Here is a 27,804-nt window from a genome sequence, read left to right as displayed (position 1 = left end):
CCCTCTGCCTTTTCTTTTTTGCGAATACAGACTAACACGGCTGCTACTCCGAAACTACTCCTGTATGTGACACACTAACATTTGACTCCAGCATTGCTATTAGTATCATCCTTGGAACTGCATTTATTTTCATAGAAATGTTAAGTTACTTTACAGATAGAACTAAAACTACAATTTGAGGATAAGTGATCTTCATCTGCACAGTGTCTAAAGTTTTTGAGTTTAGCTAATTCTTTTTTTAAACGAGCACTGCTAAGGTAAGTACAAGCTAAATGTACAGTCTATTATTTGATTGTGCCGTTTTTAATAATGAACGAAAAAGCACAATATGTTAATTACAGTAATAATGATAATTACTCCAGCCAGGACAGGTTAGGCGTTTTGGAACTCATTATTCAAAGAATTGAATTTAAGCATAAGACAGAAATAAAATTATGAAATACACAGAATAGTTACAAAGCTAAAATAACAGCACTGTAATCCTTAATGAATGTGAAAGAATAAAATGACAGAGAATATATGTGCATTGCCTATTTTGACAGGAAGTAAAAAGAAGTAATAACAACAGTAATTGAAGTGTCTATTGTGGAGTTTTTCCACCAAATGCATCCGATGAAGTGAGCTGTAGCTCACGAAAGCTTATGCTCTAATAAATTTGTTAGTCTCTAAGGTGCCACAAGTCCTCCTTTTCTTTTTGTGAATACAGACTAACATGGCTGCTACTCTGAAACCTGTTATTGTGGGGTGAGTGAGTGTGTGTGTGTTGGGGGAGTGTGAGAGACTCGGGATGTGTGTTTGGGTGTGTTGGGGGAGTGTGAGTGACTCGGGGTGTGTGTGTGTGTGTGTTGGGGGAGTGTGAGAGACTCGGGGGGGGGGGTGTGTTGGGGGAGAATGAGACACAGCACACTGTCACTTGAAGCACAGTGGCACTCACTAGTCTGAAGGCTGCGGCCAGCAGCTCCCACTCCTGACCCAGAGGCAACAGGACAGACTCTTGTCCCCTGCCTCAGCTCCGGAGAGACTGAGCACAGAAGCAGGAGGGTGGGGCCACCTTGACATCCGCAACCCCCCCTGCAGAGCACACAGGAGGCTCCTGGGAGCAGCTTGCCAGAGGCAGCTCTAAGTGAGGGGAGGGGGCAGGGCTGCAGGAACAACTGCAGCAGCAGACAGCTGAAGAGAAGTAGGGAGATGAGGGACAGGACACCCCTGGCAGAGGAAGCCCCTCAGCAAGGCCCCCCGGAATGTCGCCTAGTCCGCGCCCCACTAAGGGTGGCCCTGTCCAGCTCCTCACAATGAGAACAGCGCTGGGCTTTCTACCAGCGAGCTCTCCCTGCACCCTGCTAGGGCCTTCATCTCCTGTGTCAGTCTCTGGCTAGTAGGTGTGCGATGGATCTGCTGGGAGAGACGAGGGGCTCTCTCTTTTCCCCCTCACACTGCCGGTTTTTTGGATGCTCTGAGTGGGTTGGGGGTGGGACTCCTGACTGTGAGCCACCCAGAGCTTCCACTTGATTGGCTCCTCTCCCCCTCGAATGGTGGGGTGGTGAGTGGGGCAGCAGGTCCTGAGTGTTGGACTCTTGATCTTTCAGGGGCCGGTGACTTTCGAGGAGGTGGCTGTGTATTTCACCAGGGAAGAGGGGGCTCTGCTGGACCCCACTCACAGAGTCCTCTACAGGGATATCATGCAGGAGAACTATGACACTTTGGTCTTGCCGGGTAAGGAGTCCTGTTCCCTGGGGTATTAGAAGCTGTGGGGTCTCTAAAGAACCTGAGTAGTAATAACTTTGAATACCTTCATTCGTCATACAAGTTTCCTTGCCCCCCCTTTTTTCGCCTTATCTCCCACCCACTAGAATAATTTTTTCAACCTTTGCATTTTTGGTGCCATCAGTCGTTTTTAAAAAAATGGCCTTTAATGTATCCTTATTGGATACATTCATAACTACATGAATAACTGGAGCTTTCATGCCTTTTCCTCTTTTTAAGAGGAAAATATGCCATGTGTAGAATTCTTCATTGAGTAAATACATGTATGACTGATGCATGGCTTGTGTGACAGTTAAATGAGCTCATCTTTTGATAGCAGAGCATATAATGTTGCCATTCAGGAGTCCAAGGGTCAAGAGAGAATAGAGCCGTGGGAGGGGAGGAGAAGGGGGAATAGATAATCCTGGGGTGCCAGGACAAGGGGAAAGTGTGCTCAGGATTAGCGGTATGGAGCAGGGGTGATGAGGTAGTGAGATGAGGAGGGAACATAAGAAGCTCCCAAGGTGCCCAGAGGTGGTGACGGCTGAGAGTAATGGGAAGAAGGGGAGGGGAGTGTGGAGGAAGGGCACCCAGGAAGTGGGCTGGGTGAGTCAGTTTGAGGGAGGAGAGGTTTGGGGATGTAGATGTGTGGGGAATCCCAGACCTTTAACCCTGAATCCCTACCCAAGCCTTGTTGCTTTAGAGCCTATGCTCCAGTTTTATTTCTGTTCACTTTCACTTCCCTAGACATTTTCCCCCAAATATTATTATTTGAACTCTTGACCTCCCTCTCCCACTCATTATCACCCTTCCCATATAACCTCCCCATCTCTATGCACAGCCACCCTGGCCATCAATCCTGAGTCCTTGCTGCACTCCTTCCTCCCATAGCAAGGCCACTACCCAGCACAAAGGGTCACTCTGTGGATGATGTCACAAGCTGGTAGTGTAGCCTGTACCATTTTTACACCTATAAGATTACGTATTGGGGTACAAGTGGCCCCTGTACCTGTCTACTCAAAGTTAATTGAGAAGATGAAGTTTGGTGAAAGACGCAGAACTTGATTTAATACAGACAACTATAATTGAAGTCATAGGCAAGGATCAATGCACCTAATGATTAGGCTAAGATAAGTGTAGTAAAGAGGGTCTTGCACTGTGCATACTTGCCAGTTATGGACACCACTGGAAGCAAAGATGAAAGGAGAAGGGAGGCCATCAGAAGGGAGGCCCTGCTTCAATTCACACTGTCTCCCGACCTGACAAACCAAAAAATGGTAACTAGGAGAGGTATTTTCTCTGCTTCCTTATGGTAATAGTACAGGTATGTACGATAGCTGCTCCTTTATCTGATTACAAGACTGTCAATATCTGCCCCAACCCATATGTGGCCTTTGGGAAGTCCATAATTAAGCATCAAGCATTAATACTCATCATTTACATCACTTATTTCTTAATAATTCCAATATCTGAATGCGTCCAACTGCTGAGATACTACGTAGCAACCTAATTGCTGAGGCTGCCCCCCCAACTTCCTTCTTTCAGAATCCTGTGCCATATTGCGTCTGTTTGTGGTTCCTCGTCAGTCTCTCAAAATGAGGGTGCAAAAGATCTGACCGGGGATTCTCTCCTTAGGCATAGTCAGGTAAATCCCATACTTTAGCATAACCACTCCCATAAATCCTGGACCCTAATATAAGGGCCTTAACCAGTGATGAGCTGCCAAAATGTTAACCACTGGTTCCCTCCTCACACCATGAGGGGGTCGTGGCCTGCCCCCGCCCCCCAGGACTCCTGCCCCATGCAACCCCCCACGTTCCTTGGTGCCCCCCCGCCCGGAACCCCTGCCCCATCCACCCCTGTCCCCTGACTTCCCCCGGAACCGGCAGGAGAGTCTCATGGGCCACTGTAGTGGGTGCCCACCCCACCCCTAAGAGCCAGAGGGATCTGCCAGGGAGCGAGATGGGGAGTCCCGGCGATGCTTACCTGGGGCTGCTCCTGGGAAGCATCCGGCAGGTCCGTCTGGCTCCTAGGGGCGGGGGAGCATAGCTGGCGGGGGAGCAGGGGCAGCAGCCGCTCCCCCAACTGATCACATCAAAAGTGGCGCCTTAGGCGCTGACTCCCTGGGTGCTGTGGGGCTGGAGCCCCCCAGGGGAAAATTTGGTGGGTGCAGAGCCCCCACTGGCAGCTCCCTGCCCTGCACCCGGCCCCAGCTCACCTTCGCTCCGCCTCCACCCCCCTGAACGTACCGCCCCGCCCTGCTTCTCCACGCCCCCTCCACCCTCCCGGCTTCCCGCGAATCAGCTGTTCATGCGGGAAGCCTGGGAGGGATGAGAAGCAGGCAGTGGCTTCACCCTCAGGCCCACGGAGGTGGAGGCTGGGGCGGGGAACGGTTCCCCTGCACCCCCCTGCCCCGGGTTACCTGCTACGGCGTGGGTGGCCCTCTTTGCGCCCCCCGCCCCAGCTCCCCTCCGCTCCACCTCCTTGGGCCTGGGGGTGAAGCCGCTGCCTGCTTCTCAGCCCTCCCTGGCTTCCTGCACGAACAGCTGATTCGCGGGAAACGAAGCAGGGGGATGGAGAAGCAGAGCAGGGCAGAGCATAACTCGGGGGTGGGAGCAGAGCGGAGGTGAGCTGGGGCAGGGCGTGGGATGGGGCGGGGAACTGCTGGTGGGTGCTCTACACCCACCAAATTTTCCCCGTGGATGCTCCAGCCCCGGAGCACCCACGGAGATGGTGCCTAAGGCACCACTTTGGGCCGGTTGTTAAATTTAGAAGCCCTTTGAGAAGTCGCGGGACAACCAGTTCTACGAGGGCTTCTAAATGTAACAAGCGGCTCCAGCTCACCACTGCCCTTAACAAGCTTGGTAACCCATTTATTTCTGTTCACCTCCTCGCGCCTCCATGCATGTTCCAAGCTGATAAGCAATACTCCCATAATGACATTTTACCTCTAGCGAGTATAGTTACCCACAAGACCTGAGACTGGGTCAGAGGTCACAGGTCAGGGTCAACAGGAGTGAGAGTTTGGGGTGAGCCTTGTCCCCCTCTCCCCATTTGCAGCAGCCAAAAGCTCTCTTCCCTCCACGCTCCTTGGATCTCGGAGCCTGTCCCTCCTGATCTTGCGTAGCCCAGTTCTTGTTTCTTACATTCTCCCTTTCCAGAAGAATTTCAGGCTGTTGCTCCTCAATTGTAATATTTAATGCCCCAGCCTTTTCCACATTACCTATCTCCCTCCCATTACACCTGAGTCATTAGATTTCCTAAGTCCCCAAAACGTGCTTTTGCCATGTCACAGTTCTGGGGAAGCTAAGCCTCCATGGTCTGCTGAAGAAATGCCCTCTCTGGTCTCAGGCCTCTAGACAGCCCCTCTCTGTGGATAAGGACCCACATGCCTCTCCTTTTTGACCAGGGTTTGAGGATTGCAGCTTGTCCTCCACTGTGTTCACTGGACTAACGTCCAGTTCCTGTGCTTTGCTTTCTCTCCAAGGGCTGTGAGCAGCGTGTGTGTGATAGAGGTGGGAATATTGATGATACTTCAATGCTGCGAATACACACTTCAGTTTCCCTCGTGATTGGTATTGCTCTGATTAGAAAGAACGGGAGACATGAGGTGTTTTGTCATGTAACTGTGATATGGGGTGATATGAATGGGTCCTTAAGGACTGGCTGGAACCAACTTCCATGAATGGAATACCCGACAGAGACAAGGGAATAATTTCACCTGTCCATGGGAGGATCTCCACTTGGCTGAGTGAAGCATACATGGACTTGTTATGTTTTGGGGAGCAGGAAGAACTGGGCTCGCAGACACAGGGAGCTCTACTGGAGTGAAGAGAAATGGACAGGCACAGTGAAAGGAAACCAAACTGTTTTCAACAGCAGCATGGCTCAAGGGCCTTGGCCAGTCTGGACTATATTGTCTTCTTTGCTTCTCTGTCCTCATCTAAGGACTTTCTAATGCTGTGTTTCAGTTGACTAATAAACCCTGCTATGTTTTAAAAGTCTGCCCAGTGTGACAACCAAAACTTGCTGAGGTGCATTGAAGCATGAATGAGGAACAGTCTCTGAAGAGGAGTGTAGTTCAGCTGGGCCTGCTGGCAGAGCTCACAGGTTGAACTAGGAGTGTTGAAGCCAGAGGCTTCCCAAGGGCTGGTTAAAAGCCCAGGCATTGCACCTCTCCTGTGGATCCAGGAGAGTGGGCCAGGAAGCCTTATAAGGAAAAGATATCAAACAAGAAAAGGATCTAAATGCATATTTACCATGGCCCCCTCATCCGTCCTCATGGGACTCCCTGATCAGTTCCAAAGTGTATTAAAACCTTCCTTAAAGGCTTGCCTCTTAGCCCTGGTCTACGCTATGGGGTTAGGTTGAATTTAGCAGCATTAGGTTGATTTTAAAATGAATCCATCTACACAAGCAACCCCATTCCGTTGAGCTAAAGGGCTCTTAAAATCAACTTCTGTACTCCTCCCCGGCGAGTGCAGTAGCACTAAAATCGAGCTTGCTGGGTCGAATTTGGGGCAGTGAAGACGCAATGCAACGGTATTGGCCTCCGGGAGTTATTCCAGTGTGCTCCAATGTGACCACTCTGGCCAGCACTTTCAACTCTGATGCACTAGCCAGGTACATAGGCAAAGCCCCAGGAAATTTTTAATTTCATTTCCTGTTTGGTCAGCGGGGCAAGCTCAGCAGACAGGTGACCATGCAGTCCCCCCAGAATCGCAAACGAGCTCTAGCATGGACCAAAAGGGATACACTGGATCTGATTGCTGTATGAGGAGAAGAATCTGTGCAGGCTGAACTCTGATCAAAAAGAAGAAATGCTAATATATATATATGCCAAAATCGCATAGGGCATGGTGGAGAGAGGCTACACCAGGGACACACAGCAGTGCCGCATGAAAGTCAAGGAGCTCAGGCAAGCCTACCAAAAGACAAAGGAGGCAAATGGTTGCTCCGGGTCAGAGCTCCGTACTTCCCGTACTTGTATGATCAGCTGCATGGCATTCTAGGGGGGACCCTACCACTACCCCACCACTGTCCGTGGATACCTGCAAGGGGGAGTCTCACACAACTGGGAGGAGGATTTTGGGGATGAGGAGGAGAATGCGCAGCAGGCAAGCGGTGAATCCGTCCTCCCCGGCAGCCAGGACCTTTTCATCACCCTGGAGCCAATATCCTCCAGAGGCGGGATCCCCGACCCTGAAGCTGGAGAAGGCACCTGTGGTGAGTGCACATTTGTAACTACAGAACAGAGTTTTAAATCAATAGTGTTTAATGTTTGATTTTCCCTGAAGACTTGGGATGCATTGGCGACCAGTACAGCTACTGGAAAAGTCTGTTAACGTGTCTGGGGATGGAGCGGAATCCTCCAGGGACGTCTCCATGAAGCTCTCATGGAGGTACTCTGAGAGCCTTTGCAGAAGGTTTCTGGGGAGGGCTGCCTTATTTCATCTTCCACGGTAGGACACCACCATGCCAAGCCAGTAGCAAGTGGTCTGGAATCATTGCAGCACAAAGCATGGCAGCGAAGGGTTCTGGGTTTTGGTCACATTCAAGCAACCTTCGGTCTTTATCTTACTGTGTTAGCCTTAGGAGAGTGCTATCATTCATGGTCACCTGGTTGAAATAGAGGACTTTTGTTTAAGGGAACAGTAAAAGGATCCCATTCATGCTGGGTTGTTTGCGCTTGGCTAAAAGGAATCATCCCGGAGAATAGCCACGTGGTGGGGTGGGGGGAGGTGTGTGCTGCACATCCACCCAAAAACTGCAGCCCCTCCTTTTAAATGTGAAACCCAAGCGGCATTGCTTGCTATGGGAAAGGAGGGCGCTGCAGCGTGAAATCATTCCCACATATTATGCATAAGAAGCCAGCCCGCGTACCCTGTGCCTTACCATGGCTGTCTGGAAATTGAATTCTGCTGCCCAGCCGTTTGTGATGTGTCACCAGACTGGCAGGCACTCAATATAAAAGGCAAAATGGGACCTTCTTCCTAAAGCACATGTGCTGTCTGCTGTGAATTGCTTGATTCACTGTCACAGAGTCTCCCTTTTGTTCTCAGAAATGTATCATCTTAAATTTTACTCTCCCTTTTTATCTGCCCCTGGGTGCAAATGTTTCTATGCTCCCCGCATCATCTCCATCCCTGAAGTTACAGCAGATTGGAAGGTGGAAAAAAATGCACTCGCAAGGACATATTTTCCAAGCTCATGCAATCCTCCCACACTCATAGGGCACAGCCTAATGCATGAAGGCGTTCTGTGGCAGAGGCCAGGAAAGCATTAAGTGAGCGCGAAGAGCAGAGGCAGGAGGCCATGCTGAGGCTAATGGGGGAACAAATGGACATGATGAAGCAACTGTTGGAGCTGCAGGAAAGCCAACAAGAGCACAAACCCCTGCTGCATCCATTGTATAATCACCTGCCCTCCTCCCCAAGTTCCATAGCCTCCTCCCCCAGACGCCCGAGGACATGTGCGGGGAGGCTCCGGGCACGCAGCCACTCCACTCCACAGGATGGCTCAAGCAACAGAAGGCTGTCATTCAAACAGTTTTGATTTGTAGTGTGGCTACAATAAGCAATGTGGCCTTGTCCTTCCCTCCTCCCGTACCACACCCCATCCCACCCAGGCTACCTTGTCAGTCATCTCACTTTTTTTTTTTTAAATTAATAAAGAAAGAATGCATGGTTTCAAAACAATAGTTACTTTATACCCTTGCCAGCTGTGATCGAAGGGGGGAGGATGGTTGGCTTACAGTGAATTAAAGTCAACAAAGGGGGCCGGTTTGCAGCAAAGAGAAACACACACAACTGTCACACCTGTCCCCTGGCCAGTCAGGAAACTGGTTTCCAAAACCTCTCTGACACGTAGCACACCTAGCTTTGCTCTTCTAATCGCCCTGGTGTCTGGCTGCTCAAAATCAGCCACCAGGCAATTTGCCTCAACTTCCCATCCCACCATAAACATCTCCCCCTTATTCTCACAGATATTATGGAGCACACAGCAAGCAGCAATAACCATGGGAATGTTGGTTGCGCTGAGGTCTAAGCTAGTCAGCAAACAGCACCAATGAGCTTTTCAAAGTCCAAAGGCACATTCTACCACCATTCTGCTCTTGCTCAGCCTATAGCTGAACTGCTCCTTACTACTGTCCAGGCTGCCTGTGTACAGCTTCATGAGCCATGGGAGCAAGGGGTAGGCTGGGTCCCCAAGGATAACGATTGGCATTTCAACACCCCCCCGTGGTAATTTTCTGGTCTGGGAAGTAAGTCCCCTCTTGCAAGTGATCGAACAGCCTGGAGTTCCTAAAGATGTGAGCATCATGCACCTTTCTCGGCCACCCCACGTTGATCTCGGTGAAATGTCCTATGTGATCCACCAGTGCTTGCACCCCCATTGAGAAGTACCCTTTGCTGTTTATGTACTGGTTAGCAAAGGGGTCTGGTGCAAAGATAGGGATATGGGTTCCGTCTATCATCCCACCACAGCTAGGGAACTCCATTGCAGCAAAGCCATGCAGTATGACCTACACCTTTCCCAGAGTCACTACCCTTGATAGCAGAATGTCAGTGATTGCACTGGCAACCTGGATCACAGCAGTCCCCACAGTAGACTTGCCCATTCCAAATTGATTCCCGACTGACTGGTAGCAGTCGGGTGTTGCAAGCTTTCACAGGGCTATTGCCACTCTCTTCTCAAGTGTCAGGGAAGCTGTCATCTTGGTATTCCTGCACTTCAAGGTGGGAGGAAAGCAAATCACAAAGTTCAAGGAAAGTGGCCTTACGCATGCAAAAGTTTTGCAGCCACTGTGAATTATCTCAAACCCACAACACTATGCGGTCCCAGCAGTCTGTGCTTCTTTGCCTGGCCCAGAATCAGCATTCCACTGTACCAACCAGCCCTACTGCCGCCATGGTGTCCCAATTGCCACAGCCCATGCTTTCAGGAACATAGAATAATAGAATATCAGGCTTGGAAGGGACCTCAGGAGGTTACTAGACAGGTGCTTTAGCCAGCTAAGCCATGGTGCCTGCCTTGAGAAGGTGCTTTCAACTGTTCCACTTCATAGAATCATAGAATATCAGGGTTGGAAGAGACCTCAGGAGGTCATCTCCTCCAACCCCCTGCTCAAAGCAGGACCAATCCCCAACTAAATCATCTCAGCTAGGGCTTTGTCAAGCCTGACCTTCAAAACCTCTAAGGAAGGAGATTCCACCACCTCCCTAGGGAACCCATTCCAGTGTTTCACCACCCTCCTAGGGGAAAAGTTTTTCCTAATATCCAACCTAAACCTCCCCCACTGCAATTTGAGACCATTACTCCTTCTTCTGTCATCTGCTACCACTGAGAACACTCTAGATCCATCCTCTTTGGCACCCCCTTTCAGGTGGTTGAAAGCAGCTATCAAATCCCCCCTCATTCTTCTCTTTCGCAGATGAAACAATCCCAGTTCCCTCAGCCTCTCCTCATAAGTCATGTGTTCCAGTCCCCTAATCATTTTTGTTGCCCTCTGCTGGATTCCAATTTTTCCACATCCTTCTTGTACTGGGGCCCAAAGTAATCCAGTACTCTGGCCATAGTACTCCAGATGAGGCCTCACCAATGTTGATTAGAGGGGAATGATCACGTCCCTCGATCTGCTGGCAATGCCCCTACGTATACATCCCAAAATGCCATTGGCGGCCTTGGCAACAACAGCACACTGTTGACTCATATCCAGCTTCTCGTCCACTGTAACCCCCAGGTCCTTTTCTGCAGAACTGCTACCTAACCATTATTTCCCTAGTCTGTAGCAGTGCATGGGATTCTTCCGTCCTAAGTGCAGGACTCTGCTCTTGTCCTTGTTGAACCTCCTCAGATTTCTTTTGGCCCAATCCTCTAATTTAGCTAGGAACCTCTGTATCCTATCCCTACCCTCCAGTGTATCTACCTCTCCTCCCAGTTTAGTGTCATCTGCAAACTTACTGAGGGTGCAATCCACACCATCCTCCAGATCATTAATGAAGATATTGAACAAAACCGGCCCCAGGACCCACTCTTGGGGCACTCCACTTCATACTGGCTGCCAACTAGACATGGAGCCATTGACCACTACCCCTTCAGCCCGACAATCTAGCCAGCTTTCTATCCACCTTGTAGTCCATTCATCCAGCCCATACTTCTTTAACTTGCTGGAAAGAATACTGTAGGAGACTGTGTCAAAAGCTTTCCTAAAGTCAAGGAACAACACGTCCACTGCTTTCCCCTCATCCACAGAGCCAGTTATCTCGTCATAGAAGGCAATTAGCTTAGTCAGGCATGACTTGTCCGTGGTGAATCCATGCTGACGGTTCCTGATCACTTTCCTCTCCTCTAAGTGCTTCAGAGTTGATTCCTTGAGGACCTGCTCCATGATTTTTCCAGGGACTGAGGGGAGGCTGACTGGCCTGTAGTTCCCAGGATCCTCCTTCTTCCCTTTTTTAAAGATGGGCACTACATTAGCCTTTTTCCAGTTGTCCAGGACCTCCCCCGATCACCATGAGTTTTCAAAGATAATGGCCAATGGCTCTGCAATCACATCCGCCAACTCCTTTAGCACCCTCAGATGCAGTGCATCTGGCCCCATGGACTTGAGTTCGTCCAGCTTTTCTAAATAGTCCTGAACCAAGTCTTTCTCCAGTGTGCTGGTCACCTTCCCCCCATGCAGTACTGCCCAGTGCAGTAGTCTGGGAGCTGATCTTGTTCGTGAAGACAGAGGCAAAAAAACCATTAAGTACGTTAGCTTTTTCCACATCCTCTGTCATTAGGTTGCTTCCCTCGTTCAGTAAGGGGCCCACACTTTCCTTGACTTTCTTCATCTTGCTAACAAAACTGAAGAAACTCTTCTTGGTACTCTTAACATCTCTTGCTAGCTGCAACTCCAGGTGTCATTTGGCCTTCCTGATTTCACTCCTGCATGCCCGAGCAATATTTTTATACTCTTCCCTGGTCATTTCTCCAATCTTCCACTTCTTGTAAGCTTCTTTTTGTGTTTAAGATCAGCAAGAATTTGACTGTTAAGCCAAGCTGGTCGCCTGCCATATTTACTATTTTTTCTACACATCGGGATGGTTTGTTCCTGCAACCTCAATAACGATTCTTTAAAATACAGCCAGCTCTCCTGGTCTCCTTTTCCCCTCATGTTATTCTCCCAGGGGATCCTGCCCATCAGTTCCCTGAGGGAGTCAAAGTCTGCTTTTCTGAAGTGCAGGGTCCGTATTCTGCTGCTCTCCTTTCTTCCCTGTGTCAGGACCCTGAACTCGACCATCTCATGGTTACTGCCTCCCAGGTTCCCATCCACTTTTTCTTCCCCTACTAATTCTTCCTGGTTTGTGAGCAGCAGGTTCACATCTGTGTCCATCTCCTCATCACAATGGTCCTTGTGCTGGAGTCTCTTAGCCAGCTTCTGTACAAACTCCAGGATAATGCGCGAGGTGTTTACAATGCTCAAACAGCAGCAGTGAGGTGAGCAGGCTCCATGCTTGCCGTAGTATGACGTCTGCACAAGTAACCCAGGAAAAAAGGCGCAGAATGATTGTCTGCTGTTGCTTTCACAAAGGGAGGGAGGGAAGGAGGAAGGGAATGAAGGGCGACTGATGACATGTACCCAAAACCACCCGCGACAATGTTTTTGCCCCATCAGGCATTGGGAGCTTAACCCAGAATTCCAATGGGCAGCAGAGACTGCAGGAAGTGTGGGATAGTGCACGGCTCTGTAAGTCAATGCTATCCACGGTATTGAGGACACACTCCTCCAACTTAATGTGCTTAGTGGGGACCCACACACTCGACTGTAGAAACTTGATTTCTAAAAATTGACTTCTATAACATTGACCTAATTTATCCCCCCTAGTTATCGAGTCATGCCAGTTTTTTAAGAGGGCCTCCCACTTCCCTGGTTCTTGTCACGCAGACAGCAAGCAGCAAAAGACCAGAAGTCCAAAGTGCAGATAATGCAATGTTGGTTGGGGTTAGTTTCCAAGCAAGCATATTGTGAAGCCCTTCACACCAGTCGGGCTTATCTCTATATGACGACAAAGTCCGTTCCCCATTGTTCTCTTCCCAGCTCTGACGCCTTGCCTGTGTCCCTGTTCCCCATTCCCTGTTCCTTTTACCCCCCCTTAACAAACATGATTCCAATTTCCCTTCCCCTTCCTGTTTGACTCTGTTTATACAAGAAATTCTCAGCCATACCTTAACCAATCATTTTATTGAAATTTAACAAACCAATCCTAACACGTTGTAACATAATTCTCTATCCAATTATATCCCACCACCCTAATTATCTTACACCTAGCAAAATGTATTATGCAGCAGACAGAAACAATTAGAGAACCAGACAGATTAACAAAAGAAAAGTGGTGCCCATAGAGATAAAACAAGACAGAAGTGAGGGTTTCACAACCACAACCATTGATAAGTGATTTCTTGCCAGATAGGAGGCTATCACACTAAATTGTCTTTAACCATCTTAAGATCTGTGTCTTTATCTGGTGGTGATGGGCACTATCCGGGCAGGATCGTCTTCCTAACAGCCCAATACCACCTTATTCAGTGTAACTGGTTTGGGATGTGATGATATGACCAGACACTTCCCAGCTTATGGCTGCCCCTGCTGCTTAGCCAAAGGCCTTAGCCTAAGAAGAAGCCCTCGCACTACCCGCGTGAGAGAAAGCCCACACACAGGCGGACTGTGATTTTGATTCTTGGTTTTTATACCCCCTGGAACTAGCTAAGTGATAAAAATACAACTAAGTTCTTCAAGTACAGGCTTTACAGGCAGGCCTCAATCTATCTGTATGCTAACAGTGGGTTCTACCCCTTCCCCCATTCTGCATCTCTCTTGTCTATTTAGATTGTAAATTCTTCAGGGCACAGGCCATCTACTATTCTCTGTCTGTACTTTGCCTAGTACAATGGGGACCCAGTGTTAGTTGGTCCTTAGGCACTAAGGTAATGAATATCATTTATAATAATAACTCTCCTGCCACTTTGAGCCAAGGAAGCCGGTCCTGGGATGTTACTGCTTAAAAATGAGGTGGGGTTAAAACCATGCAATATTCTTTGTGACAAGTATCCCACAAATTTCACTAATCTCCCTTGTTTTCTTTGCCTGGAATAGAGTTTCCAGTTTCCAAACCTGATGTGATCCCGCAGCTGGAAGGAGGGGAAGAACCGTGGGTCCCAGACCTCCAGGGCTCTGAGAAAGAAGTGCTCCCGAGAGCTGCCTGCACAGGTAGGGAATTGCTTAAAGCAACTCAGAAACTCTTCACGAATACAGGAAGCATTTGGGATGCCCTACAAAGACCTTGTGAGCTCTTCAAGTTCAGGATTGTTCCCTGCAGATGTGGAATCATTAGGCAGAGGACACTCATGGCTTCCCACCTCTCCTGACTGACAACCAGCAGCAGGTCCCTCCCCGATCTCGCTTTCCCCTTAGTGTTCTGGTGAGATGCAGACCCAGAACAGATCCCTTCCTCTCTCCTCTGGGGAAGGGTTTGGGGAAAATCAGCTCCTCATAGGTTTGATCTCTCCCGCACATATTTTAATCCATTATCATCCCTTTTTCCATTCCTGTCTCTGAGATTTCCTTTCTCTCTGACACACGGACTGACCTATGTCTGGATTCTCTCTGTCTCCCATCAGGTGATGGGATAGTGAGTGAGAATGAGGAGGAGAAACCCCAGCAGGAAGATGCTGAGCAAGTAGAACCACGTGGGACGTTATCAAGAAGATCCAAAGGGAATGATTCTGGGACTTGTGCACTCGCAGAAGAAGCAAAAGCCTGTGAGACTCGGCAGAGGTCAGAGGAAAACTTCAGTAGCCACTCGGATCTTATTACACATGAGAGAATCAACTTGGAAGAGACACGCTACACATGCAATGAGGGTGGGAAAAGCTTTGATGGGAGCTCTGCCCTTATCAGACATCAGAGAATCCACACAGGAGAGAACTCCTACATGTGCTTTGAGTGTGGGAAAAGCTTCAATCAGAGCTTTACCCTTGTCAGACATTGGATAACCCACACTGGAGAGAAACCCTACACGTGCTCTGAGTGTGGGAAAAGTTTCAGCCAGAACTCAAGCCTTCTCAGACATCGGAAAATCCACACAGGCGAGAAACCTTATGGATGTTCTGAGTGTGGTAAATGCTTTATTCATACTTCAGCCCTCATCTCACATCAGAAAATCCACACAAGAGAGAGGCTCTACACATGCTCTGAGTGTGGGAAAAGCTTCAATCAGAGCTCTGACCCGATCACACATCGTAGAATCCACACAGGAGAGAGGCCCTACACATGCTCTGAGTGCAGGAAAAGCTTCAGTCAGAGCTCAATCCTTACTAGACATCAGAAAATCCACAGGAGAGAGAACTGTAATAAATGCCTTGACTAGGGCGGGCCAAAACTTTTTTTGTTTTTTTTGTTCTTCAATCACATTTGCTAATTCCCACAGAGTGATCTTTGCACCATCTTCACCGTCGTCTCTCAGCTCCAGCAGATGAGTTGCCTGCTTGTGCATTTTGCTGCTCATCCTTCTTTGGGGTCAGTCCTGGAATCTTTTCTATCAACTCCTTTCCTTTTGAGTCGTAGGAGTGGCTGTCCCTCCAGCCAGGAATGCTCATGAGCTCCAAGTTGGGGGGGAGAGGTTTGATCCCAAGAAGCTACACTGAGGCAAAAACTACCTGTCCCTTACATCCACTAGGAACCTACAAGGCACCGGCTGCTCAAGTTAGTGATCTTGATGTAAAAAGACCATTAAAGTTGTAGTGCAGATACAGCCCAGGTGCAGTGGTTGCATTAGCTTTCCCCTTGGCCTGACCTAAACTCCATCACTTTTCCTCGTCTAAACAAACCCTGAGCATCACGATTCTACTGTTCCCTCATTTCAAAGCAATTGTTAGTCATCAAGATCCCCCTTCGGGAACAAATTGTTTCATTCCCAGTTGCTCTGATGTTGCTGCAGGTTGTGCTGCAGAGCAGATATTTTTTACTACCATTTTCCTCACTTAAAATATACTGAACTGTAACAAAGAGCAGGAACAAGGCAGGGATAGGGAAAAACATCATTTCACCCTCTGTAACGACAGAAGAAGATAGGGTAAGTCAGAGGGATTCCCTTATTCCCCATCCCAATTGTTCAATTGGTTAGGTCAATATTTTTTCAAAAAGGCTGGGAAGAGGATTCCCTAGTAAATGACTTGGAACTCAGCAAAAGACCCATGCATTTGGCTCCCAAAGCAGTTCTGGCCCAGGCCCTGCAGGAGGTCTCTCCTGAAGATAGCTCCTTCCTAATCAGGTGCATGTTGCCTCTTATTTGGGAAATGCAATCCCCAGCTAGGTGGGGATGGGAAAATGGAAGTGACATTTCTGTTCAGCTCACCCCTGGGAGGAGATACAAACGTGTAGAAAAGGAAATCCGTGTTGAATGTCATAGAGCTGCAGAAAGATACCTATTTTTAATAGATACCTGACATTTGGGGTCTTACAGGGATTATAAACCACACCTGAATTTAGTCCCTAATTTAAACCTGTGCCACCAGATTAAAGAAATAAAAGGGCATTTGGGGGGAATTATCCCTCACTATTACTACTGATATGTTGTATGGTTGGTGAAGAATTCTATGCCAGAGAAGTGTAAAATTACTTCAAGAAAGGTCAAAGATTTGACAAGAACTCAGGGAGAAATTGCAGTGGTTGATTTTCATCCCAGAGATGGACGCTATGGTGACCTGTGGCCCAGGTAAATTATTTTTAGAACGCTGCTCCCTAGCTAAGTGGCATCGATCACACTCCTAAAGGATGCCGTGATGAAATTGGGAGCAACTGTCTTTTTCAGCTGATTCCTTCAGAGCCATTCCATGCCTATGGGTCCCAATCTGGCTGCCTTGTTGGACAAGAAACACTTCCATGCTGAGCAAATGATGGTAGCCAATGAGGGAATGTATCAGAGTCCAAGTTCAGACTGAAGGATCCATGATTGCTGAGTCCAGAGTCTGTGGTTTGGTCTCTTAGTTTTGCTCTTGAATCTAACGCATTTGTATCACTTCTCCACCTCCTGCTACTTTGAAAGATTAGAAAATAGAGCACAGGTGCTTTTTCTCATGATGCAACCTTCTTCCCACGTAGTGAGAGACCCCTTCCACCCACACTTCTGGGAGAAGACCAGGGAGAAATGAACTGACAGAAATGGAAGGCTCTTAGGTTATTGCCGAATGTGACTTCACACCCAGCTCACTGGGTGGAAATGGGAATGAAGAGAAAACTGCCCTATAGGTTTATATTTTGTAATCTTTGAACCAATTGTTACCATCGACAGTGAAATTAAAGATGACATTAATTAGTGTAAGAGGCTGATTCTGTGATAACTTTCAGTGTTACAATATGCTTCAGGTTTTCTTCTCGTTCTCTCCCTGCCCCCTCCTACTGTATCAGAAATGGTGGCTAATCCTGAAATTAAAACCTCACTCCAAAGGACTTAGAGTGGAGAAATATGTGAGAGAAATAGCATGTATGAGAATAGAGACTCAGTATGGACTGTAATCATTTCTATTTCCAATGGAATTTATTTTGTTACATTTTAAAATAAATCTTTTCTTAAGAGGAAAATTACCTGAAACAAGATGTGTAACCTTTTCCCCATCCCCCACAGTGCTGATGTGTTTTTGTTTGTTTGTTTGTCTCTCCTGCGGTGCTTGATTTTTAATAAAAAAAGAATGGTTTTGGTTTGAAAGCAATCTTCATTCCATTAATTGAAACTAAACCGATCCCTACAAAGCAATAGGCAACTTTCTTAAAGCTTCATAGTGCATTGTCTGCACCAATCACAATCCCCTCCTACCATTACAAGCACTGCACTGCTGTATATAGCAACAAATATTAGTGGCTTTCAGCTTCAAATTGCTGCTTCAAGATATCCCTGATCCTTCTAGCCCAGCACTCCACCCCTCTAATAACCCTGGTCTCTGGCTGTTCAAATTCAGCCTCCAGGTGCCTGAATAGGCCGGTGTTCCGAAAGATGACTGCGTCATGCACCTTACCAGGCCAGCCTGTCTTAATGTCCATGAAATGCCCACGGCCATCCACAAGTGCCTGGAGAACCCGAGAACTACCCCTTGTGATTAATGTATTTGGTGGCTAGGTTGTCTGGTCCCAGAATTGAAATATGTGTGCCACCTATCGCCCCTCCGCAGTTAGGGAAGCCCATGTGTACAAAGCCATCCAGAGTGTCACTCATGTTGCCCTGAGTCACAGTCTTTCGGAGCAGGATGTAATGAATGGCCCTGCACACTTTTGTCAACACACCTCCAACGGTCGACTTTCCCACCTCAAACTGATCAGCAACCGATTGGTAGCAGTCTGGAATAGCCAGCTTCCACAGTGCAATTGCCACACCCTTCTCCAATAACAGGGCAGCTCTCATTCTCGTGTCCTTCTGCTTCAGGGTTGGGGCGAGCTCATGACAGTGTCCCATGAATGTGGCTTTCTCCATCCAAAAGCTCTGCAGCCACCGATAGTCATCCCAGATTTGCATGAAGATGATCCCACCACTAAGTGCTTGTTTCCCTAGCCCAAAAGCAGAGTTCCACAGTAGTCAGCACCTCCGTGAATGCCACAAGCAATCTCCTGTCATAGCTACCGCACATGGCGAGATCAATCTCGAACTCCCCTTGCCTTTGTAGTTTAAGGAATAACTCCACTGCCACTCGTGATGTGTTAGTAAGAGTGAGCAGCATATTGGTCAACAGTGCAGGATCCGTTCCTGCTGCCCAAAGAGGTAGAATGCGCAGTACACAAACTATTGAAAGATGGCGCCAAATGTGAAAGGAAGCAGAGGGATTGCTGGGATGAGAAGCAATGCATCACGGGGCATTGGGACAGGATCTGGGATGCCCCGCGAGTCCCTCTGCCTTCCCACAACTCTTAGCAGCATAAGAGGAAGAGATGCTCAGTGAGATACTGAGTGCACCATTCTGAATACTGTTGCAAGTGCCACAAAGGTGAAGATGCTATTATGCAGGCAGCTGACAGTGTGAACACCCAACAGCGGTTTCCCTTCAGCACTCTCTGAGTGGCGCTGTAACTCCCAGCACTGTAACTCTGCAAGTGTAGACATAGCCTCAGAGAGACTGACTGCCAGGATCCCAGGACTGATTCTTTCTGGGGAATGAAGCACAACGTCCACAGGCTATGCAGCCTTCACTCATCTCCCTGTACCTGTAAACCCTGCTAGCCCAAAGTGCTGGACCATCTATGCCAGTACCTGGTTCCTAAACTGCAGCTACAGTTCCTACTCCAGGTGAATCCAAAGACCGAGAGGTGCAGAGATCCAACCCCTTATAACCTTAGAAAGGCTTTGTTCCTTTTTCTATTTTTTGTCCTTGTTTCTTTTGATGAACTTGGAGACCTCCCAGCCTTTCTATTAGATTGGGGTGTAACAGTGTGGCTCAGTGGATGTGAGAGTGTGAACACCTCTGAAATCTACAAAGGGAAGATGCTAGGAAGAATAGTTCCCCAAATCTTAATAGCCTTAAAACTCTGTTCTATGAAATGACTGAATGCATGCTCCTCAACCCTGCTGCAACCCCAGCCCCTTTGCCAGCCAGGAGCCTGCACCCAGCACCCAAAATCCCTCCCAGAGCCTGCACCCCCTCCCTCCGCACCCCCTCTCATCCGCAAACTCCCTCCCAGAGCCTGGACCACAAGCCCAGAGCCTGCACCCTAACTCCATCCCAAAGCCTATACCCCACACCCCCTCCTGCAGCCCCACCCCCTGCCCCAGCCTGCTGCCTGCACCAAGTACCCAAACTCCATCCCAGATCCTGCACTCTTATCCCATTCCCACGCAGCCCCTCCAGCCCCCAAACTCCCTCCCAGAGCCTGCACCCCCACCCCCTCCCACCACCAAATTCCATCCCAGAGCCTGCACCCACATTCCCTCCTAGAGTCTGCACTCCTCACCACTCCAGTATCCCCACCCCTGTCCCAGTCCACAGCCTGCACCGAGCACCCAAACTCCATCCCAGAGCTCACTCTCTCACCCCTTCTGCACCTAAAGTCCCTCCCAGGACCTGCACCCTGCCTAATAGCTGCAGGCCCCATGGTGTCAAGGCCAGCTCTCTGACTCCTGTCATCTGAGTTCAAATCCCAGTGGGACCTCCTGGTGCTGGGTTGGTTTGCTGTAAAGCCTTGGAGCTCAATGTGCTTGACTTCCCTCTTCCTGCCCTGTACACCAGAGCGAGGTTTTTCCTTCCTGCTGGGTCACTGATGCCCACTGCAGCTAGGGCTTTGGTCCGGCGGGTTCAACAGGCTGGCTGCAGTAGGTTGGGGCCCTAGAATTTAACAGTCTGGCAAGAGATTCCTGCCGGTTGACCTGATGGTTGTGTTTCTTGCTGCTTCACCTCATCCCCACAAGTTTGGTCCTTGTACCTGCAGCTGCCATGCTCTTCCTCTTGCCCACATGGCACTTAAGGGAAGCAGTCCCAGGGCCAGGCTTACTAGTCAGGGAAAGGCAGGAGGGAGAGAGTCCCAGGCTGGAGCCCAGCACACCTTTCCTCCTCTGGGCCCTAGAGCACAGGCAGCTCTTGCTGACAGCTCTCAGGGAATGCTTAAATGCCACAGAGCAACTGAGGGCAGGGAAAGAGGAGGGGAGGGCCATGCCCACGCATGAATTCAGAGACTAATTGCTATGCACTCTCCATACACATTGATAAAACTTGAGCAGATACTATCTTGCTGAATATGATAAATTTGATAGACCATTAAAGAGCACGTCTTTATATAAATGATACCCAGAAATTCCTGATATCCATATCAACTGTCAATTTCCCTGTCTAAGCAGACATCCATAGAAACATCAATATTTGGCCTTATAGGAGCTATGAGGCTTCCCTCTATTGCAAATAAAGATGAAATGTTGTCATGTTTTACATAAATTTTCACCTTACAGATGACTTCTATGTTTCTCACTGTCGTGAGTTCCACGGGACATGGGGAAGATCTAGAAGATGGCTCCCCTTGGGATCATGTATTACATGGATTCAAAGGCTGGGAGAAGCCAGACCCAACCTGCAGCCAGGAAGACCAATTCCTAGAAGCTCCTTCCTAGAGAGAACTCAACTGAAGGGTCGTGAAGAAGCTGGAGGTGAGGTAATTTTGGCTGAGTGCTTCATGCGATGGATCAGAAATTCGTTGGGGTGTCCCCATACAGGTGGAAACACTGCTGACTAGGAAACTTCCTGTCTCTTTTGCTTTTAGTGCTGTAATATTAGTGGCAAAACATGCTACTCACAATCATCCTCTCTCTCTCACACACACACACACAAACTTTTCAAGAAAACCCTTGCAAGAAGTCAGAAGTGCTTGCTGGATCTCACGGCTCTGCTCGATAGAATCCAAACACAAGCTGAACTTGTCAGGCATAGGTCAGGGCTGGCAGGGAGGCAGGTGTGGGATGGTTTCAATTACACAGACAGGCACTAGTGACAAAGTTCCAGAATATGTGGGAGCGTAAAGCTAGTGGGTCAATATTACACTCTCCTCCCACTTGATATTGTCTGTCTATGAGAGGTGCAAATCTCTTCTCTAAAATGGCACATTCTGCCGAACATGAGAGGTACCTTCATTTATGCTCTGTGAGGTTTGATCTCTGTTTTGTGCACTGTAGTTGTGAATGAAAATGATAGACTACCATATTCAAGAAAAAATGCATCAGCTCATGCCATTCCTCTGACGGAGAAATGCCACTGAGTTGAAGGTAATGATGTTCCTCTGTAGTAGATAAGGACTGGCTACAGAGCTTGCTTACACACACACCAGATGCGTTCAGCATTTGATCTTTTAATGCTCTACCAGGAGTTCATTTAAATGAGGTATTTTACACGCAGTGCCACCTTCTGCTGATTAAAGGGATGCTAAACTGCAGGTCCTCCAGGCTTTTGGCCTATCATCCTGCTCTGGCTTCGGTCCAAAACCCTGGCAGAGCAATGAGACATGCATTTGTGGACTCCCACTCACAGCCCAGTCAGATAGTAGATTCTACAGCCTGGAGAGTTTGTTTTCTTCATTCAAGGGTCTTCTCCTCTCCCTGCGTACCCAGCAGTAATGCTTGATGGTCCTAACACCCATGTCCCCTCTCTAGTTAGAAGACACCTCACTAGAAGTGTGGAGAATTGTTGCCCACCTAGAGCAAAAAGAAAAGGAGTACTTGTGGCACCTTAAAGACTAACAAATTTATTTGAGCATAAGCTTTCGTGAGCTACAGCTCACTTCATCGGACAATTGCATGCAATGAAGTGAGCTGCAGCTCACAAAAGCTTATGATCAAATAAATTGGTTAGTCTCTAAGGTGCCACAAGTAGTCCTTTTCTTTTTGCAGATACAGACTAACACGGCTGCTACTCTGAAACCCACCTAGAGCAGGAGCAGTTGTAGTGATATGATCTAGCTGAATGAGAAAAGGATTAGAAAACACAACTTGTAGGGATAGTCTGAAAGAGCTGAAGCTATTTAGCTTAAGACAGAGAAGGTTAAGGGGTGACTTGATCCCAATCAATAACTATCTAAGTGGGGAACAAATAGTTAATACTGGGTTCCTCAATCTAGAAGAGAAAGGTTTAATATAATCCAATGGCTGGAAGTTGAAGCGAGACCAATTCAGACTGGAGATAAGGTGTATATTTTAAACCATGGGAGTAACTAATCATTGGGACAACTTTCCAAGGGCCGTGGTCAATTCTCTATCTTTGACCATTCTTAAATTGAGATTGCATATTTTGCTAAAAGATCTGCTCAAAGAGTTATTCTGGGGATGTTCAATTTCCATTGTTATACAAGAGGTCAGACTACATTATTCTAATTCTCTCTTCTGGACTTGGAACCTAGGATGCAAACTGCTTAAGTCTCTTTGCCCTGGTCTACTTTGGGGCGGGGGGGAGCCATCTAACTTACGCAACTTCAGCAATGTAAATAACATATTTGAAGTCGATGTACTTAGATTGACATACCATGGTGTCTTCACCGCAGTGAGTTGACTACTGCCACTCCCCCGTTGACTCTGCCTGCACCTCTCGCAGCGCTGGCGTACAGGAGTCAACGGGAGAGTGCTCGGGTCTGGATTTATTGCGTTTAGATGAGATGCGATAAATCAATTCCCACTGGATCGATTGCTGCCCACCAATCCGGAGGGTAGTGAAGACTTACCCTTAGTCTCTCATGAGAAAAGCGCTCATAGCAAAACTTCAGATCAAGCTTTTGGTACCAAGCTATAGACAGAGGGACTACAAAGCAGAAATGAATAGTAAGTGCCGTTAGTCCTCATGCTGATGTGCACAAAGTGTGAAAGAAGAGTTGCAAATGTTTTTGCTCCATGGGCATTAATGAACTAATTGACAACCTGAAAAATGTTGAATATATGTCATTGTCGGAGCATTGAATCACAGATATGTGAAATTACTTCCTCTCTTTGTTCGCATTTCAAAGTTTATGAGGGCAGTTTGACAAAATACACAGGTTTAATTGAAGACACAAATTTAAAGAGGAAACATAAGACGTTATTGCAGCTGAGATAATAAAGGTTCTGAATAAGTACGGAAGCAGAGAATAGAAAGAGAAACTTTGGTGGTCAATACAGTAATAAAGTACAATATGGAAGAGAACATTTGCACACCAAAGTAAAGATGAGCTTAAAAAGGGAAGTGATAGGCCTTGGATGTCCTGCTCACATCTTGCACTAATAGACTGAATTACAGGGGATACTAGCCTGGTAGACATTGAGAGCCTTCTAATTAACAATTTTGGATATTTTCATATATTCACTGTTTGTTTGGAAGGACTGCAAAGTTTTTCTGAGTCTGTGGGACAAGAATAAAAGAATATCTAGGTTTCAGAGTAGCAGCCGAGTTCGTCTGTATTCGCAAAAAGAAAAGAAGTACTTGTGGCACCTTAGAGACGAACAAATTTATTTGAGCATAAGCTTTCGTCAGCTACAGCTCATTTCATCGGATGCATTCAGTGGAAAATACAGTGAGGAGATTTATATACATAGAGAACATGAAACAATGTTTCCCATACACACTGTAACCAGAGTGATCACTTAAGGTGAGCTATTACCAGCAAAAGATCTAGCTGGTTTTAAGATTCTACTTGATAAGTTTATGGAGGAGATGGTATAATGGGATAATGGGATTTTGGTAAGTAATTGATCTTTAATTATTCAGGGTAAATAGGCCAAATCCCCTGAGATGGGATATTAGATGGATGGGATCTGAGTTACCCAGGAAAGAAGTTTCTGTAGTATCTGGCTGGTGAATCTTGCCCATATGCTCAGGGTTTAGCTGAGGTTTTGCCATATTAGGAGTCGGGAAGGAATTTTCCTCCAGGACAGATTGGAGAGGCCCTGGAGGTTTTTCGCCTTCCTCTGTAGCATGGGGCATGGTTGACTTGAGGGAGGCTTCTCTGCTCCTTGAAGTCTTTAAACCATGATTTAAGGACTTCAATAGCTCAGACATGGGTGAGGTTTTTCATAGGAGTGGGTAGGTGAGATTCTGTGGCCTGCACTGTGCAGGAGGTCAGACTAGATGATCAGAATGGTTCCTTCTGACCTTAGTATCTATGAATCTACCTAGAGCAAAACGAAAAGGAGTACTTGTGGCACCTTAGAGACTAACAAATTTATTTGAGCATAAGCTTTCGTGAGCTACAGCTCACTTCATCCGACGATTGCATCCGATGAAGTGAGCTGCAGCTCACAAAAGCTTATGCTCAAATAAATTGGTTAGTCTCTAAGATGCCACAAGTACTCCTTTTCTTTTTGCAGATACAGACTAACACGGCTGCTACTCTGAAACCCACCTAGAGCAGGAGCAGTTGTAGTGATATGATCTAGCTGAATGAGAAAAGGATTAGAAAACACAACTTGTAGGGATAGACTAAAGGAGCTCAATCTAGTTAGCTTAAGACAGAGAAGGTTAAGGGGTGACTTGATCCCAATCAATAACTATCTAAGTGGGGAACAAATAGTTAATACTGGGTTCCTCAATCTAGCAGAGAAAGGTTTAATATAATCCAATGGCTGGAAGTTGAAGCGAGACCAATTCAGACTGGAGATAAGATGTATATTTTAAACCATGGGAGTAACTAATCATTGGGACAACTTACCAAGGGCCGTGGTCAGTTCTCTATCTTTGACCATTCTTAAATTGAGATTGCATAATTTGCTAAAAGATCTGCTCAAAGAGTTATTCTGGGGATGTTCAATTTCCAGTGTTATACAAGAGGTCAGACTACATTATTTTAATTCTCTCTTCTGGACTTGGAACCTAGGATGCAAACTGCTTAAGTCTCTTAGCCCTGGTCTACTTTGGGGTGGGGGGGAGCCATCTAACTTACGCAACTTCAGCAATGTAAATAACATAGTTGAAGTCGATGTACTTAGATTGACTTACCGTGGTGTCTTCACCACAGTGAATTGACTACTGCCACTCCCCCGTTGACTCTGCCTGCACCTCTCGCAGCGCTGGCGTACAGGAGTTGATGGGAGAGTGCTCGGGTCTGGATTTATTGCGTTTAGATGAGATTCGATAAATCAATTCCCACTGGATCGATTGCTGCCCGCCAATCCGGAGGTTAGTGAAGACTTACCCTTAGTCTCTCATGAGAAGAGCACTCATAGCAAGACTTCAGATCAAGCTTTTGGTACCAAGCTATAGACAGAGGGACTACAAAGCAGAAATGAATAGTAAGTGCCGTTAGTCCTCATGCTGATGTGCACAGACAAAGTGTGAAAGAAGAGTTGCAAATGTTTTTGCTCCATGGGCAATAATGAACTAATTGACAACCTGAAAAATGTTGAATATATGTCATTGTCGGAGCATTGAATCACAGATATGTGAAATTACTTCCTCTCTTTGTTCGCATTTCAAAGTTTATGAGGGCAGTTTGACAAAATACACAGGTTTAATTGAAGACACAAACTTAAAGAGGAAACATCAGAATTTATTGCAGCTGAGATAATAAAGGTTCTGAATAAGTATGGAAGCAGAGAATACAAAGAGAAACTTTGGTGGTCAATACAGTAATACAGTACAATATGGAAGAGAACATTTGCACACCAAAGTAAAGATGAGCTTAAAAAGGGAAGTGATAGGCCTTGGATGTCCTGCTCACATCTTGCACTAATAGACTGAATTACAGGGGATACTAGCCTGGTAGACATTGAGAGCCTTCTAAATAACAATTTTGGATATTTTCATATATTCACTGTTTGTTTGGAAGGACTGCAAAGATTTTATGCGTCTGTGGGACAAGAATATTCTCAAGTTGCAATGGGGGAGGTTTAGATTGGATATTAGGAAAAACTTTTTCACTAAGAGGGTGGTGAAACACTGGAATGCGTTACCTAGGGAGGTGGTAGAATCTCCTTCCTTAGAGGTTTTTAAGGTCAGGCTTGACAAAGCCCTGGCTGGGATGATTTAACTGGGACTTGGTCCTGCTTTGAGCAGGGGGTTGGACTAGATGACCTTCTGGGGTCCCTTCCAACCCTGATATTCTATGATTCTATGATTAATATCAGAATATCCTAGGTTTCAGAGTAGCAGTCGTGTTCATCTGTATTCGCAAAAAGAAAAGAAGTACTTGTGGCACCTTAGAGACGAACAAATTTATTTGAGCATAAGCTTTCATGAGCTACAGCTCATTTCTTCGGATGCATTCAGTGGTAAATACAGTGAGGAGATTTATACACATAGAGAACATGAAACAATGTTTCCCATACACACTGTAAGCAGAGTGATCACTTAAGGTGAGCTATTACCAGCAGGAGAGCGGCAGGCAGGGGGGTGGAGGGAGGAAAAACCTTTTGTAGTGATAATCAAGGTAGGCCATTTCCAGCAATTGACAAAAACATCTGAGAAACGGGGGCGGCAGGGTTAGAGGGGGATAAATATGGGGAAATAGTTTTACTTTGTGTAATGACCCATCCACTCCCAGTTTCCATTCAAGGCTAAGTTAATTGTATCCAGTTTGCAAATTAATTCCACTTCAGCAGTCTCTCTCTGGAGTCTTGTTTTTGAAGTTTTTTTGTTGAAGTATTGCCACTTTGAGGTCTGTAATTGAGTGACCAGAGAGACAGAAGTGTTCTCCAACTGGTTTTTGAATGTTCTAATTTTTGAGGTCTGGTTTGTGTCTATACTAGGATACATATCTGTTGGAAGGTTATTACAACGAAATGTAATATGGCCTGAAAATTTTTAGCATGCATAGAGGACAACGTTCTGATTCATAAAGCTGAGGAAACAACCTGGAGATTATCCATTTTGGATCTGGTTTTGACTAACAGGGGTAAATTAGTTGGGTATGTGAGGGTGGTGGGGAACTGGGGAGAGAAGTGATCATGATCTGATAGAATTCAAGATCCTGTGGAAAGGAGGATATGAGAAGAGCAAAACAAGAGCACTGGACTTCAGAAAGGTGGATTTCAACCAACTCAGAGAAATAGTTGGCAAAGTTATCTGCAAATATGATCACTATGCTCTCTATTCCTATATCCAGGTAATTAATGAAGATCATAGAATCTTAGAATCATAGAATATCAGGGTTGGAAGGGACCCCAGAAGGTCATCTAGTCCAACCCCCTGCTCAAAGCAGGACCAAGTCCCAGTTAAATCATCCTAGCCAGGGCTTTGTCAAGCCTGACCTTAAAAACCTCTAAGGAAGGAGATTCTACCACCTCCCTAGGTAACGCATTCCAGTGTTTCACCACCCTCTTAGTGAAAAAGTTTTTCCTAATATCCAATCTAAACCTCCCCCATTGCAACTTGAGACCATTACTCCTCGTTCTGTCATCTGCTACCATTGAGAACAGTCATAGAATCATAGAATCATAGAATATCAGGGTTGGAAGGGACCCCAGAAGGTCATCTAGTCCAACCCCCTGCTCAAAGCAGGACCAAGTCCCAGTTAAATCATCCCAGCCAGGGCTTTGTCGAGCCTGACCTTAAAAACCTCTAAGGAAGGAGATTCTACCACCTCCCTAGGTAACGCATTCC

General features: G+C 47.0%; 2 protein-coding genes across 7 annotated transcripts in view; one reads left to right on the top strand and one right to left on the bottom strand.

Moving 5' to 3' along the window:
- The window catches only part of LOC119849376 (zinc finger protein 420-like), a 3,142,523-nt gene that overhangs the window by 1,593,580 nt on the left and 1,521,139 nt on the right, over positions 1-27,804 (bottom strand). The gene's annotated exons all lie outside the window — the stretch shown is intronic.
- On the top strand, positions 1,175-15,167 carry LOC122457742 (gastrula zinc finger protein XlCGF7.1-like). Its single transcript, XM_043503884.1, has 3 exons — positions 1,175-1,713; positions 13,883-13,996; positions 14,407-15,167. Exons 1-3 carry the CDS (start codon positions 1,680-1,682, stop codon positions 15,153-15,155), a joined length of 897 nt encoding a protein of 298 aa, XP_043359819.1. The 5' UTR covers positions 1,175-1,679; the 3' UTR covers positions 15,156-15,167.

The sequence above is a fragment of the Dermochelys coriacea genome, chromosome 28, assembly GCF_009764565.3.
Source record: "Dermochelys coriacea isolate rDerCor1 chromosome 28, rDerCor1.pri.v4, whole genome shotgun sequence".
Lineage (NCBI taxonomy): Eukaryota > Metazoa > Chordata > Testudines > Dermochelyidae > Dermochelys > Dermochelys coriacea.
Note: the sequence above shows the minus strand (reverse complement) of the source record. Positions and strands in the feature narration are given on the sequence as shown.

What these genes read in the sequence shown, in the direction of transcription:
- LOC122457742 (XM_043503884.1), top strand. Translation starts at nt 1,680, where the DNA reads ATGCAGGAGAACTATGACACTTTGGTCTTGCCGG. An exon ending in TGACACTTTGGTCTTGCCGG is followed by an intron (nt 1,714 to 13,882) that starts GTAAGGAGTCCT and finishes TGCCTGGAATAG; the next exon opens with AGTTTCCAGTTTCCAAACCT. An exon ending in CCCGAGAGCTGCCTGCACAG is followed by an intron (nt 13,997 to 14,406) that starts GTAGGGAATTGC and finishes GTCTCCCATCAG; the next exon opens with GTGATGGGATAGTGAGTGAG.